The sequence below is a fragment of the Sesamum indicum genome, linkage group LG1 (genome assembly GCF_026168435.1).
Source record: "Sesamum indicum cultivar Baizhima isolate 11 linkage group LG1, ASM2616843v1, whole genome shotgun sequence".
Classification (NCBI taxonomy): Eukaryota; Viridiplantae; Streptophyta; class Magnoliopsida; order Lamiales; family Pedaliaceae; genus Sesamum; species Sesamum indicum.
Window position 1 is genome coordinate 12,519,022 of NC_142657.1, and position 16,084 is coordinate 12,535,105.

Consider the following 16,084-nt stretch of genomic DNA (forward strand, 5'->3'; position numbering starts at 1 on the left):
GTTCATTTTTAATAATTGAGATAAATGGTTGATATAAGGAATGTATAACAGACAATTTCGGACAAAATTTAACACTGTTAAATTTATCTTAACGGAAGAGGAAAGCATGCAATATTTTGAAAAACACAGGGACTTTTTACTTATTTTTTTAACATAGGAGATTTTTAACTAAATTTTAAAAATATAGAAAGATTATATATATACATATATATATATATATATGGTTTCTTACATTCTGACTTCTCTTTCCAAATAGTTTGTCCCCTTAAGTTGGATCGGGTTTTCCATCATTCGTATAGACATTTTATCCCCGCTCCTCTCTCTCTCTTTCTCTCTCTCCCCAGCTCCCAAATCTTCAGGTAATTGACCTCTCTTTACCATCATGCATCACCGCTGCAAATAAACACCAAAGAACAAAATAGATAATATACAGATATACCAATTCCCATGCATTAATGTAAACGAATTACGTAGGCATGAAATTGATATATGCAAAAAGACAACATATTTTTTTCCAGATATTTCGATTATTGTATTTTATCTGAAAATTTATCGCGTTAATTTATCCATTCATATATATATCGATCAGGGATCGTGATGATGAGCATCATATTAATTTCTGAAGAAGACCACACACGCACACATGTGTATGTGTGTGTGTTGCATATATGCATATTTATATATATATATATATATATATATATTATGTACGTATATGGGTTGTGCATGCATGCACATGCATGTTAGGATCTTTGTGGGATGGCTCTTGTTTGATCCAGAATTTCGACATCACGTTTGATGCTCTGAGCTGATTCGGTATATTATAATGTATGTATGTATCTCCCGACATGTGAGAGCATGTGTTCTTCAGTTTATGGGGTATTTTTATTCGAAATGCAGTTTTTTTCTTTTTTTTTTTTTCCAGACAACAGAAGGAAATGAAAGTTGAGTTTTGGGCAATTGTGATATTCATACATTTGAATAGATCTGTATTGTTGAGCCAACAAATTCCTCTTGAACAGCATAAATGTTACTGAATTCAACAATATATATGTAGGGATACCGATTAGTAATCATGGTTAGATTCTTGTCAACGAGGCCTAACTCATTTGTTGAATTATGTGAGCCCCATGACCTTGAGTTTATGGGTTCGATCCTCACAAATGTATGGGTGTAGGTCTATTTTAATAATAATTATTGGATTATTGTATTAGAAGTTATTGGTTAGTTATATATAATATTAGTAATTGTGTATATTGACTGTTTTGAAATTAATAAAGTAACCGATCACTAAGAAAAAATCATGTAAATCCCAAAATTAAGAGCGGCACTGTTTGGTAAAAAGATATTTATGCATACGATATGATTAATATTATCCGAGCTTGGGACCAAACCCCACAAAAACTTTTTCCAGGTAAAGTCCGGTGAGAAATTAATAGGTTTATGATGTGATCAATCACTTATATGAATTTTTACAATACACTTATCATGTAATTGATTTGAGTTTAGTATAACTTAGCCCAAATCAAAATTTTCTGTAATTTTGCGTGTAAGGTGCGTTTCTTGATGGAATTATTGCTAAAATCTCGAATTCTTGATGGTAAAAATATCTCCATGGTTATATCTTCTTGAGACAAGCCGCATCCAGTCAGGCATTTTAGGATCGGCCGATTAAATGATAATGTATAGTATTATACTTATTATGTGATTGATTAGCTTTTTTCAAACTCACGACATTGACTTGAGTTTGAGATAATGTTGCATGTAAGGTGCATTTCTCAATGGGTTATTGCTGGTATAATTCTTGAATTTCAACATATATGATTCTAAACCACAAACATGCATGCGTTGCAGATCATGCAACACACCATCAACTGAAAGCGAATCAGACGACCTTATCTTCACTTTGATGCAGTAGTACTAACATATACCTGGAAACATCCGGCGCTAGACAGCAAAGTCGGCTATGGCGAAACATCGGTGGGAGGGATCGATGAAGTCCTTCAGGATCCACATTGATCCTGAGAAAGAAGAACACCAAAAATGGTTGAGAACAGGTAAATTTCATGTGACTTCATCAAACTTACAATTTTCTTACTAGCAAAGTAAAAAATTTGAGTGTGTATATATGATCTGGGGTTCGTTGATTCGACCACCTGGATTTATACGGACTAGAACGTTAGGTATGCGTTTGTTTAGAGTATTGCAGGATCGTGTTTCACTATGTTTTTATTTTGCAGAGAATGAGAACAAAGTGAAAAGGATCTTGAAGCTGACTAAAGGCCTAAGCGGCAATAAAGAAGCCAATTCAAGGAAAAAGTCTGAGCTGATTAGTCTGATTGAAGAGTTCCAGCAGCAATATGAATCGCTATACTCCCTCTACGTAGACTTAAGAGTGCAGGTGAAGGCCAACATTAACGGTGGAGACGATGATGTCCCTTCTACGTCCTACTCAGATTCAGAATCATACTTCTCTCCAGACGAATCCAACATTAGAACCAGCGACGCGAGCAGCAGTGAGAGCTTAACAAACTTCCAGCGTGGGGACAGTGAGGAGGCTGAGACATCAGATGTGGAAGATACTATTCTCAAGGACAAGTTAACATGTTCGAGTGAAGTAAAGGAAAAGGCCACAACTTCAAATTCACAGTCTCAGGAGCTCTCTGAAATTCTCAAGGACCTGACGGTGCAAGATGAAGAGGTAGAAAGCACGAGGCACACGTTGGCTCAAACGAAGGAGTTAGAGGGAATTGTGGCGAGCTTGAAGGATGAGGTCGAAATGCTTTGCACACAAAAACGACGATTGGAAGAGCAAGTAGAGGGCATGTCAAACGAAGCTAAGCAAAGGCAAGTGCAGATATTGAGACTAGAAGCTCGTATTTTGGAACTTGAAGCTAAATCCAAAGGCAACGAGTCTATTCAAATAAGTGAGGATAATGAGGATCCATATTCGTCTAGAATCTCGAATCTTGTTGCACAGACGAACAATCTCCAGCTTGAAGCGAATACCTTAGAAGAACGGTTATCGGGAGAGGCGTCTCAAGTAAAGGGCCTGACGGAGCAGGTTAAATCTCTGCAGAAGGAACTGGTGGCTGTGAATGGTCAGAAGGCTGAATTGGAGAAGGAACTGGTGAAGAAAGAGGCAGAAGCTTCAGAATGTCTTGTTCAGATTGAAAATCTGAAAAACGAATTGAAAAATCAGGTTCTTATTGAGCAGGGGAGGATGCAAGAGAAGGAAAGCTTGAAAGTTCAGGTAAAAGATCTAGACCAGGAAGTTTATCAGTTAAGCAGCACGAAGAGCGACCTGGAAGAGCTGCTAAAGAAAATAAATCAAGAAGCTGATCAATCAAAGGTTGAAAATGAGGAGCTGCAACGAAAAATATCCGAGCTACAGACCTCTCTTTCGTCAACCAAAAACAAACTATCAGCTCAAGAAAAGAAATTTGAGGCCTGTCAGGGTGAACTGTCCACTCAGATTGAGCCCCTGAAGGAGAAGGTCAGGAAACACGAGAAAATGTTGGAAACGTTGCGAAATGACAGGAAAAGCTTGCAGGCGGAGTTGGAACGGTGTCAGAAAGAGCTTGAGAGAGAGAAGCAAGAGGCATCCCTGAGCAAATCGCAGATGGAGAGAAAGAACAATGAACTAACAAGTAAGATAGCTGATCAGCAGAAAACGCTGCTCGAATTGGGGGAAGAGATGGACAAGCTGAAAGCAGAGAACGAATCGGCTCAAATGAGGATCACTGATTCCAAATCAAATTTCCTCCTGGTGGAACGAAAGATGGAAGAAATAGCAGAAGAGTTCCGCAAACAGTATGAGGATAAGTTCAGAATCCTCAGCCGGCGAATCAGGGTGGCAGAACAGCTGCAAGCTGAGAACAAAGAATGGTATATGAGGACGAAAGACACGTTCGAGCAAGAGAACAAGGACCTGAAAGAAAGAGTAGGGGAGAAAGAAGTCGGGCAGGGAAGCATTAAGGACATATCGATCACAGCAAACCACACGCTAGTTTCACTCGACTCAGTGGCCTTAAGGTTTGAGGAATGCACCGCTAATTTCCTCAACAGGATTTCCAAATCCTCGTGTGAGCTGAAGTTCGCAAAGGACTGGGTGATGAGGAAGAACAAAGCGTTGATGCACGTTAAAGATGACATGGACTGCTTATTGCACCAGCTGGACGACAAAGAGGCCGAGATATTGATCTTCAGGGAGAAGGTATGGAAGTCGGAGAATAAGATCCGGGAATTGGAGAAGATGATTAAGGAGAAAGAAGAGGGAATGCTCGGACTTCAAGAGGAGAAAAGGGAGGCTATAAGGCAACTATGTGTTTGGATTGACTATCATCGAAGCCGATCGGATTACTACAAGAAAATGCTGTCTGAGGTGAATCGAGGACGCAGGAAGGCTGCTTGACAATTGTATCTGTTCTTGAAAATCATTAGTTATCGGGGGAACTCTCATTTGTTCTTGCAAACAGGGGGGGGGGGGGGGGGGGGGCTTACAGAAGAATAAACAATTTTACGGAAAATTTTCACAAGTGTGATTGAACGTTTTTCCTGAACTGTACACCAATCACACAATAATTATATTATGCTTGTCATATAATTTATTTTAATCCAACTAAACCCGATCCGAATTAAAATTTCTTTTAACATTAGGCACATGTGAACTAACATCATAGACAGCAGTTAAGCATGGGCTGGTTCTAGGCCAGACTTGGTGTTGCAGTACTTTTCCTTCCCCCATCTAAAATCAGGCATATGGGCAAACAATTTACATATCTTGGGAGTTGCATATTGAGTTTGGTGTTTATCTTTTCGGATTTTCTCTTATATAAGTCAGATTTAAACACACCAATAATGTGAAACATGATACGTCAACATATCATATGTTTGGCTACGGATCTGATATGATGGACGTGGTTTGATGCTTTCACACTAATATATATGAGAACAAACTTTTATGTCATTTCAAACACGTACGTACAACTGTTTTTACAATTTATTCCTTTAGTAAATAGACAAATTATTGCAAAACACCACGTAAAAGGTAGTTGATTAAATTTCAGTAATATCTAAATGTAATTGGGATGCATATTTCGGAGAGAGAGAGAAGAGTCTTTGGTATATTAATATAGTAAAAGTAGCACAGTCATGCTGATCTGGCTCTTCATAATAAGCACAAAAAGCACAACGTCTGCCTCAGCCTGCACCTTCCATTCACAAATCATACTGCAATTATTTTGACACCCCCACCCCCACCCCCACCCCCACCCCCTCACCTCTCTTTTCCTTTTCCCACACATTCTTCGTTTCATCACTGAATCATACTTCTCAAAAACAAAGCCCAAAATGGCATTCTCGTGAATCCACGGAAATCGGAGGGCGAAAGGACATAAAGAAGACTCCAAATATTCCATCTCTCTCCTCCACCATATGAAAATTGAAGCGCCAATTGCAGTGGCAGTCGCTGCTGTGACCCATCTGTGTATAATAATAATACCACAAAGACAAAACCACTTTTTCCTTTTCTTTTTTATAATTATTTCAAATATTTCTTCCCTAAATTTGCCAGCCAATAAAAATTCATCACACATTTAGATTCTCCTTTTCATCGATTTAAATAAATTAACACACACAGTCACACTATACACACACACACTCTCTCTCTCTCTCTCTCTAAAACTCTCTTCCTCTCTCTAAAAAGTTTTGGTGTTAGTTTTTATAGTCAGCTGCGGCTGCTGATGAACGAGCTCTGATTCTGAGGTAATTGCTTCCTTACTGAAATTAAATCTGACCTTTTTTTTTTTTCGCTTGATCAGCCTGTGCTGTTTGTTTAATATTTGATGCTGCGGAATAATTTCGAAGTTCATTTGTTTAGTTGGTGTTCTTCGGCTGTATTCTGTTTTTGTTTTTTGTTTGTTTTTTGCCTGTTTTTCGGATTGATTTTTTCTTGTTACTGATTGTGGTGTCCGAGCGGAAGAAGTGAAATATGGAATCGACTCGTTTGAGAAGTTTCATTGAGTTGAGTTTGTTTACTTTCTGAAACTCGGTGATCGGTGAGTTGAGAATTAAGCTTGCTCTTCGTCTGCTGAGATTTTGACAGTCTGTTATGTTTCCTGATAGAGTTTGTTCCTTTGAGTTGATTTTCATATAATAGATCAAGTTTTTTAATCATGATGAGAAGAGATTAAGATAATCACGTGATTCCATTTTTTTGTTATTTGAATTGTTTGATTTATCTCTTAGTTGCTAATTTTGCATTTCCTTTTATTTGTCGATCTCTTTAAACCAATGTTTTGCGATAGTCTTGGCCTATTATTGCTCCTATTCACAGCTGTGTCATTTGTACTTATGCAAGTTTTTCATTGAAAAATGATAACATTTGTAGGCGCGTCAAATACATCTTTTTGTTTCTAACGTAATTTGTTGGCAAATATGTGATTGACGGACGCAATTATTGTGACCAAATAGAATGAAAAATCAACAGGAAGAATTTGGGAAATATGAGGTTTGTAATTATCTGATCTGCTAAAGAAAATTAAAATAAAGTGTCTTTTTCATTTTGAACAAAATCAACGAGAAGAGCGTTATCTGTTACTATTACTCTTTTGAACATACATAGATTCAAAATGTGACCCCAATAGGCTGGCCCTTAGGCTACAACCTTTTTTTGACGAAAGACAAGAGATCATGTCGAGGGATGATCCAGCTGTCTTTTTTTGAGTTTCAAATTTGGTCGTTTCGTAAGTGTACGTAAAGTCCAGATGTGATTACACTAATTAGTGAGGGACAGAAAACTATGTGATTTGATACATGAAAAAATCTCTCTTATTTTTTCCAAAAGGCTTTCTTTTATTTTTTTCACCTAGTGTAATTTGAAGTATTTAGTGCAGGTTAAGTTAAATATGTGATTAATAAAAAGTATGATTGAAATATAATTATATGACCTTTAAAAAATATAAGTATATGCGATGATACAATTATTTAATAAAATTACTTTTCATTTACTTTAATGTGTATAAAAGGTGATTCGCGCGGGTTTCATAATAATAAAAATAGTGTGAATAGTTGCCGCCTTGTTATAATAATGGATTTCAAACTTTCAACATAAAAAAGCAAATATTGGATTAGCTTATATTAACTACGCCCTTAATGGTTTTCTGGGAGCTGTAATCAGGGACAATGAATGAATTTAATTCTACGAGTGACTTGGGTTTTGATATGGTGGACCACAATATAGAGGGCCAGACGTAGCATATTTAATCGTGTAGTTTGTGGAATACGTTATTTTATTTTCTAGTAAAAAGAGAACTAAAAAGTTCTTTGTCAGATAATACCTCTATATTCCCTGATGCGATGGATAAAATATTGGACGTCATCTGCTTGTAATGCGTCTGAAAATTATGTGCACCCATTGATTAATTTGATTTCTAGCCCTCTTTTATAGCATTTCATTTAAGATGTTAGATCTATTATAAACAAGTTTCAGCATAAACTTTGGCTACGATAATTATCATGAGCCTTTTGGTACTTGTTTGGCGAATATTTATATCTATGTTATATATTATGTTTGATCAGGATATTATATTAAATTAACTTTATCTAATAAATGAATACTTAGGTGGTTTTTCTCTATTTTTTTCTTTCATCTACATCTACTTCCTGTTCTCTTTTCAAATTTCTCTTCCTAATCCAATTAAAATTCATTTTCTAAACCCAATTATATCTCTTCTATTCCATTTTTTATTGTTTGTTTATATTTTTATTTAATAGTATAAAATCCAATAAACAAATGGACACAATTCCTTAGAAAAGTATCATATCAATTAATTTTGATTTTCTATATTAAATTTGAAGTACACATACCGAATATACCAACTGGTTTAGTAATGTGATGCATATGTGATTTTGTTCCTTTCCCGTCGTGGACGCTTGACTTCTAGAAATGGCGGACCTTTTTGCTCGAAGAGGCAGCTAAAATGCAGTTCAAAGCTTCAGCAATCCTGAATTCATTATTATTATATATATCGGCCGTGAATGCATATCGTTGCATGATACATATAAAAAAAAAGCAATAATAATAATATATTGTTGCATGATACCGTGACTTTCGAGAGAAAGTTCGTTTGGTTTCACTTTTTGCAATATTTTTACCAGATGTGTTGAGGAAAAGTCTAGAAAGAATGTTCTCAATTTTATATGAAGACAAAAATGTGTATGGATAGGTTGTATTTTTAAAAATTAGAAAAAGCAGAAAATTTGTTTAGTTTCATTTCGGGACCATTAAATTTAGTGTTGCTTCTCCTCTCTAGTGGTTTCCAGGTAATGTTAGTAACTTCAAATCAATCATGTTAGTTATGTGTTAATGATAAAAAAATTTTTTATTGTATGTAAGAATATTAACGTTGTATTAGATTCTGATAGTTTACTATGATTTCTGTTTACTTTATATTTTATTATGGGTTTAATTATGATAATGAGAGTGTACTAGCGTTGGGCCACTGGCTTATCATATGGGAAATTTGATGCTGCCCATATGAATTGGTTGTATTCACATGAGTTGTGAATCAATGAACTAATATATAATTATGATTTCATTTGTGATTTAACGATTTATAACTGATGTGAGTATAAATTCATATGAACAACATCACGAACCCCATGTCATAGATGGAGAAAACACTAAAAGAAAATAAGGTTCATTGAAAAATGCGAGAGTCAAATAATAAAAAATGGATGTTTCGTACATGAGATAACGTAAAGCAAACAGGGCCATCACTCCAGTTTCCGACATGTATTCTTCATGTAGAGCTAGGCATCATTTAAGAGAAAGCAACACGACTGGAGGTGGAAGGCCTGTCGTAAGCTGATGCTTGTACCAATTCTAATCACATATTCATACGGCTGGATATTGATGGGGGATGTAGGATAAGTGGTCCTGGTCACCCACAGTTATTATTCCCAATTGACAGGGACGAACTGAGCTACCACAGTATCTAGTAAACTTATTATAAAATGGTTGTAGGGTGGCTGGTGTTTGTAGGAAATTGATGGTAAATAATTAAGACTCCAAGCTCGAATTGAGTCCTAAAATGAGGTGAAACGTAATCATATTCGAGTCCACAAAAGAAATCTCCTGCAGATCTCTACTCTCATCAACATAGCTAAAGAAAAAATTATTAAAAAAAGAAAAACAGAGATAAAGCATTAATTACGATTATTTTTCTTATTAAGCTTAACCCATCAGGAACATATTCATGCGGTCTTTTTTTCTATGTTCTTTCTGGTAGAAATTGTCATGCAGTCTGATTACTCATCTTATTGGATGTTTCCACTGTGTGCGATGTGTGCTTGTTTGTCATATACACTGCTTTCTTTGTAAGTATCTTCATTGCCTCATGGCATTTCTGGATGGCAAGTAAATGTGAAATATTATAATTAAGTTAATCCAAAATCACGGCTCAAATGAAGGGCATTAAGGATTACACTACTGAGGTCCAGTTGTCTTCGGAGACAGCATGATTGTTTTGTTCATGTCCCATTAAACTTGTATTTCAGTGTAACTAAACAATATGTTGCATACAGTCTTTCGATATTCTACATCTAAATGCATTTCTGGATCACTTGTTTGGCTAAATATATTTGTCTTAGTTCTCACAGTTGATTGTGCTTTCGCATGTCAACTAACAACGAGCAACTTGCTTTCGAGGGTCATTCCTTCTAAGCTAAAGACTGAGTTGTTGTGGCCCAGGTTAATTGCTGAGAAACAAAAGGAAGACATGCCTAAGCATCGGTGGCGTGAGTCCTTGAAATCCTTTTTCGGAAGTCACATTGATCCTGAAAAAGATGATGAGATTAAGGGAAACAAAGCAGGTATGGTTTTTGTGGTTTTTTGTTAAACTATTTTAGGCTGTTATTAAAATGCAAAAAGACCATTACCATTCATCTTTCAAGGATTGGAGTTCATCTCCATAGATTTGCATCTTCAGTGTTGACCATATTAAATTCATTGCAGAAATTGAGGGCAAAGTGCAGAAGATTTTAGAGGTTCTTAAAGATGACGATAATGACGGGAAAGGGCCGCTGGTTAACTTGATTGAGGATGTCCACAATCATTACCTGTCTCTTTATTCTCGTTACGATCATCTGACTGAAGAGTTGAAGAAAAAAGCACATGGAAAACATGGGAGTGACAGTTCTTCATCCAGCTCAGATTCCTCGGACTCAGATGATTCACCGAGGAAGAAGGGCAAGAAAAATGGTAAAGTTGAGAATAATTTTGAGAATGATGCTGCTATAAAGCAAGACCTCGAAGTGGCGCTTTCTGAGGTTGCTGAACTGAAGAGGAAGTTGGCAGCCACTACAGATGAAAAGGAAGCACTAAATCAGGAGTGTCAAAGAACTTTGATCAAACTACAGGAAGCAGAGAAAAGTATAGCATCTGAAGCTGAAAAGTGGAATGACGAGAAAGCTAGACTTTTGGCTGAAAATGCTGATCTGAGTATAGAACTGGAGAGTTCACGTAAGCTACAAGCTGAACTGAACCAGAAACTGGAAGATATGAATAAAGAAAGAGAAAGCTTAAGCATTGAGAAAGACGCTGCTGCCCTCAAAATTGAAGAGGAGAAGAGAAATGCTGAAGAATTGAAAACCATTAACAGCCAGTTACAACAAGAGAAAGACATGCTATATCTGGAATTGGAAGCAGTGAAGGGAGAATTTTCCACTCTAAAGGAGAATCTGGAGTCAAAAGAAAATGAAATCGCTAAGCTAACTCGGATGCAGAAGGCTGCCCAAGAGGAGAACATCAGTCTTTCCTTGAAGATTACACAGCTTGAGAATGAGATAAAACAGGCTGAAAACAAAATTCAAGATCTTGTAACAGAATCAAGCCAATTAAGTGAAAAATTGGCTGACAAGGACAAAGAGCTTTTAACACATCTGGAGATTCACGAGACTCACAGAGAAGCTGCAAAGGAGAAACTGGAATCAGCGGAAAGAGAGATTGCTACGGTCACCCAGATTCAAAAGGCTGCCGAAGAGGAGAACAGCCGTCTCTCCTTAAATATTTCACAGCTTCAGGATGAAATAAAACAGGCTGAAAACAAGATTCAATATCTTATTACTGAATCAAGCCAGTTAAGTGAAAAATTGGCTGAGAAAGAAAGAGAGCTTTTAAGTCACCTGGAGATTCATGAGGCTCACAAAGAAGAAGCAAGAGAGAAACTGGAAGCAGCAGCAAACGAAACTGCTAAGCTAAGTCAGATGCAAGAGGCTGCTGAAGAGGAGAAAGCTAGTCTTTCCTTAAAGATTTCAAAGCTTGAGGACGAGATAAAACAGGCTGAAAACAAGATTCAGGATCTTGCTACTGAGTCAAGCCAGTTAAGTGAAAAGTTGGCTGAGAAAGAAGGAGAGGTTTCCCGTCACCTGGAGATTCATGAGGCTCACAAAGAAGAAACAAAGGAGACACTTGAAACAGCAGAAAAAGAGATCGCAAAGCTAACTCAGATGCAAAAGGCCTCCGAAGAGGAGAATGCTAGTCTCTCCTCGAAGATTTCACAGCTTGAGGGTGATATAAAACAGGCTGAAAAGAATATTCAAAATCTTGCTACAGAAGCAAGCCAGTTAAGTGAAAAATTGGCTGAGAAAGAACAAGAGCTTTCTAGTCACCTCGAGATTCATGACGCTTATATACAAGAAACAAAGGAGAAACTGGAATCAGCAGCAACAGAAATTGCTAAGCTCAGCCAGATGCAAGAGGCCTCCGGAGAGGAGAAAACTAGTCTTTCCTCAAAGATTTCACAGCTTGAGGATGAGGTAAAACAGTCTGAAAATAAGATTCAAAGTCTTGTTATTGAATCAAGCCAGTTAAGTGAAAAATTGGTTGATAAAGAAAGAGAACTTTCGAGTCACCTGGAGAGTCATGAGGCTTACAAAGAAGAAGCAAAGGAGACACTGGAATCAGCAACAACAGAAATTGCTAAACTACGTCAGATGCAAGAGGCTGCTGAAGAGGAGAAAAGTAGTCTTTCTTTAAAGATTTCACAGCTTGAGGATGAGATTAAACAGGCTGAAAGCAAGATTCAAGATCTTGCTACCGAATCAAGCCAGTTAATTGAAAAATTGGCTGATAAAGAAAGAGAACTTTCCAGTCACCTGGAGATTTATGAAGCTTACAAAGAAGAAACAAAGGAGAAACTGGAATCAGCTGCAGCAGAAATCGCTAATCTAAGTCAGATGCAACAGGCCACCGAAGAGGAGAAAACTAGTCTTTTCTTAAAGATTTCACAGCTTGAGGATGAGATTAAACAGGCTGAAAGCAAGATTCAAGATATTGCAACCGAGTCAAGCCAGTTAAGTGAAAAATTGGCTGAGAAAGAAAAAGAACTCTCCAGTCACCTGGAGATTTATGAAGCTTACAAAGAAGAAACAAAGGAGAAACTGGAATCAGCAGCAGCAGAAATCGCTAAGCTAAGTCTGATGCAACTGGCCACTGAAGAGGAGAAAACTAGTCTTTCTTTAAAGATTTCACATCTTGAAGATGAGATAAAACAGGCTAAGAATAATATTGAAGATCTTGGTACAGAATCAAGCCAGTTAAGTGAAAAATTGGCTCAAAAAGAAGAAGAGCTTTCCAGCCACCTGAAGAGTCAAGAGGTTTACAAGGAAGAAGCAGAGGAGAAACTTGGAATAGCAGAAAAAGAAATCGCTAAGTTAAGTGAGATGCAAAAGGCCGCTGAAGAGGAGAACAGTAATCTTTCCTTGAAGATTTCACAGCTTGAGGATGAGATAAGCCAGGCTGAAAACAAGATTCAAGAACTTGTTAATGAATCAAGCCAGTTAAGAGAAAAATTGGCTGAGAAAGAAAGAGAGCTTTCAAGTCACCTAGAGGTTCATGAGGTTCACAAAGAACAAAGCTCAACTCGTATGAGGGGTTTGGAACTGGAGCTGGATTCATCACACACTCAAAGAAGAGAAATTGAGCAACAGAAGAATGATGAACTCTCTGCTCTTCTTAAGAAACTTGAGGATCAAGAGATGGATTCTTTAAACAGAATAAATGACCTCAGAGTACAGATCAATGCTATTCAAGCTGAGGCAGAGTCCTTGAGGATCCAGAAAGGTGAATTGGAAGAACAAATAGTACATAGAGGCAATGAAGCCTCAGCTCAAGTTAAGGAATTGACAGATCAGGTCAGTGCAAAGCAGATGGAACTGGAGTCTCTACTAAGCCAAAAAATGGAGTCGGAGATACAACTAGAGAAAAGAGTTCAAGAAATCTCCAACTTCCTAATCCAGATAGAGAGTCTGAAAGAAGAGTTGGCAAACAAAATCTCAGAGCTAAATAGGAACATAGAAGAAAAGGAGACTCTTTTGTCACAAGTAAAGGATCTGGAACTAGAGGTCAACTCCATACGTACTGAAAAATTGGAAGTGGAGGAACAGCTAAAACAAAAGAATGACGAAGTTTCAGAATCCCTTAGTCAGATAGAGACTTTAAAAGAAGAGTTGGAGAAGAGGACCACAGAGCAAAAGAAAACACTGGAAGAGAACGAGAGTCTAGTCTTGCAAGTAAACAACCTTAATGTGGAGCTCAATACCCTGAGCAACCAGAAACATGAATTGGAAGAGCAGTTGAGGAGCAAACGCGAGGAGCTTATTCGGTTGCAAGAAGAAAAAGCAGAGCTGCAAGATAAAAGTTCTGAGGTTGAGAGAGCATTGATTGAAAAAGAGAACGAACTCTCCACTTTATGCAAAAAATCTGAAGATGCAGAGAGTGAAGCATCTGCCAGAAACATCGCATTGACTGCTGATGTGAACAGTCTTCATGAGCAATTGAGTTCTTTGGGTGCTCAGAAAAGTGAGGCAGATATCATTCTTGACAAAAAGACTGCAGAAATATCAGAATTCCTTATACAGGTTGAAAAGCTGAAAGAGGAATTATCAGGAAAAACTGTCGAAGAAGAAAGACTGCTGGAAGAGAAGGAAAGTCTGGCAGCACAGCTAAAGGATCTGCAACTGGAGCTGGAGACTCTTCGACGTGAAAAGGATGAACTGGAAGATCGGATTAGTAGCAAAGTTAATGAGGCAAATCAGCTGAGGGAGGAGAAGAGTGGCCTAGAGAGCAAGATTTCTGAACTAGAATCGACGCTAACAGACAGAGGAGATGAAGTCATTGCCATCCAGAAAAAATTGGAGGATGTGCAGAAAGAAGCATCCACTGAAATTGCTGAATTGCAAAAACAGGTTGGCTCTTTACAGCAGGAGCTGGATTTGCTGCATTCTGAGAAAAGCGAATTGGTAATGCAAATCGAGAGAAGTAAGCTAGAGTCCACCGAAAGGTTGGCTTTGGCTGAGAACAGCAACACTGAATTAGTGAACAAGATTATAGAACAGGAGAGAAAGCTGAAAGAACAGGAAGATGTATTCGTAAAATTGTGCGACGAGCAAAAACAACTGGAATTTCAGTTCCAAAACTCTGAGGAAAATCTCAAATCCTCAGAGATGAAGATAGAAGAGATTACCCAACAGTTCCAAAACGGCATTGATGCAAAGAATCAGGAAGTCAGTAAACTGGAAGAAGAGATAGAAGAGCTGAAGAGAGAACTTGAGATGAAAGTCGAGGAAATCAGTACACTGGTAGAAAACGTACGAAATACCGAGGTTAAGCTACGGTTAACAAACCAGAAGCTGCGTATCACAGAACAGCTATTAAGCGAGAAAGACGAAAGCCACCTGAAAAAGGAAGAGAAGTTAAATGAAGAACATAAAGTGCTTGAAGACAGAGTTGCAACATTGTCTGGAATAATTGAAGCTTATAAAGAAGTTCAAGTGAAAACAATAACAGAGATCACAGAGAAGGTAAACGACACATTGACTGGAGTCGATGCATTCAGCATGAAGTTTGAGGAAGACTACGGCCACTTAGAGTCTCGCATTTATGAAACAGTGAACGAGCTCAAGGTGACAACAAACATGATCAGAGAAACCATTAACGAGAAAGATCAGCTAAAGAAGGAAGTAGCCAACTTAGTTCAGCAACTGAATGATGAGAAAGATCAAGAGTCAATGTTGAAAGGAAGGATCAGTGAACTGGAGAGCATACTGCACAAGGAAGAGGACGAGAAGAAAAGCTTGATACAAAGTGTGCAACAGAGAGATGAGAAGATGGGAGAGTTGGAAAGAAGGATGACGGAGAAAGACATGGGGTTGGTGAACTTGATTGAGGAAAAAAGAGAGGCCATAAGACAGTTGTGTATCTTGATTGAATATCATCGCAATCGGTACGATGATCTCAAGGACATGGTGGAAAAAACAAGAGGCGCAAGAAGGCAGCTTGCTGCTTAATGCAAAGAGCACATCAATGATCAAACTCTCTTGGAGTTGGAGGTATGGTTAGCGTTCTTCATCTATACTTTGAATTTGATTTGTTGGTATATTTCGTCAAAGTCAAGTCATTTTTGTTGAAAGGAGTTGTCAGTAAAAGAATTTCTATTCTTTGGGGTCAGTAATCAGCATAGGGTGTGTGTGTGTATAGGAAAAATATTACTCCGATTTGTTTTGTTTGTGTAGTCATTCAGTTCAATTTTAGCGCCGCCGGGTGCCAGCTATTGCCTAGTGATATTTATGACATCACTGGGCATTTTCTTTGTATAGCAAATTCAGCAAAAGTGTGGTTTTATCGTCTAATCTCTTTTTTACTTCTGATTTTGTTTTTCCTCAAGTCTCCTTCCTTTTTTAAGGTTCATCTCTTCTTATAAATTAGTAGGAATTATGTGTGTTTCACCTAATGCTTATTATCTTGACAAAGTGATTTATATCATTTAAATTTTTAATTAAGTAAAATATAAAAAAATTATTTTAAAATTTAGTAGGTACTTTATAAATAAAAAAGATTATATTTATTAAGATTAATGAGTTTAATTTTTTAAAATTATTGTAAAAAAGCTTTCTATTCAGTGAAAGTTTAAAAGCTATATAAAAATATAATTGACAAAGTGGTTATATAAACAAATGGTTACATTATTCATTTGCTTGTTTGATTTGGTTGGCAGGAGAAATTTCTCTTGCCGGTTTATGA

The 16,084-nt window shown here is 37.3% G+C and overlaps 1 protein-coding gene across 1 annotated transcript; it reads left to right on the top strand.

Moving 5' to 3' along the window:
* Positions 1-231: 231 nt before the first annotated feature.
* LOC105159034 (uncharacterized) lies at positions 232-15,693 on the top strand. The gene is made up of 6 exons (XM_011075965.3): positions 232-359; positions 1,855-2,057; positions 2,241-4,405; positions 5,729-5,766; positions 9,755-9,876; positions 10,019-15,693. Exons 2-6 carry the CDS (start codon positions 1,967-1,969, stop codon positions 15,349-15,351), a joined length of 7,749 nt encoding a protein of 2,582 aa, XP_011074267.2. The 5' UTR covers positions 232-359; positions 1,855-1,966; the 3' UTR covers positions 15,352-15,693.
* The last annotated feature ends 391 nt before the right edge of the window (positions 15,694-16,084 follow it).

What these genes read in the sequence shown, in the direction of transcription:
- LOC105159034 (XM_011075965.3), top strand. Translation starts at nt 1,967, where the DNA reads ATGGCGAAACATCGGTGGGAGGGATCGATGAAGTCCTTCAGGATCCAC. An exon ending in CCAAAAATGGTTGAGAACAG is followed by an intron (nt 2,058 to 2,240) that starts GTAAATTTCATG and finishes TTTATTTTGCAG; the next exon opens with AGAATGAGAACAAAGTGAAA. An exon ending in GATTAAGGGAAACAAAGCAG is followed by an intron (nt 9,877 to 10,018) that starts GTATGGTTTTTG and finishes AATTCATTGCAG; the next exon opens with AAATTGAGGGCAAAGTGCAG.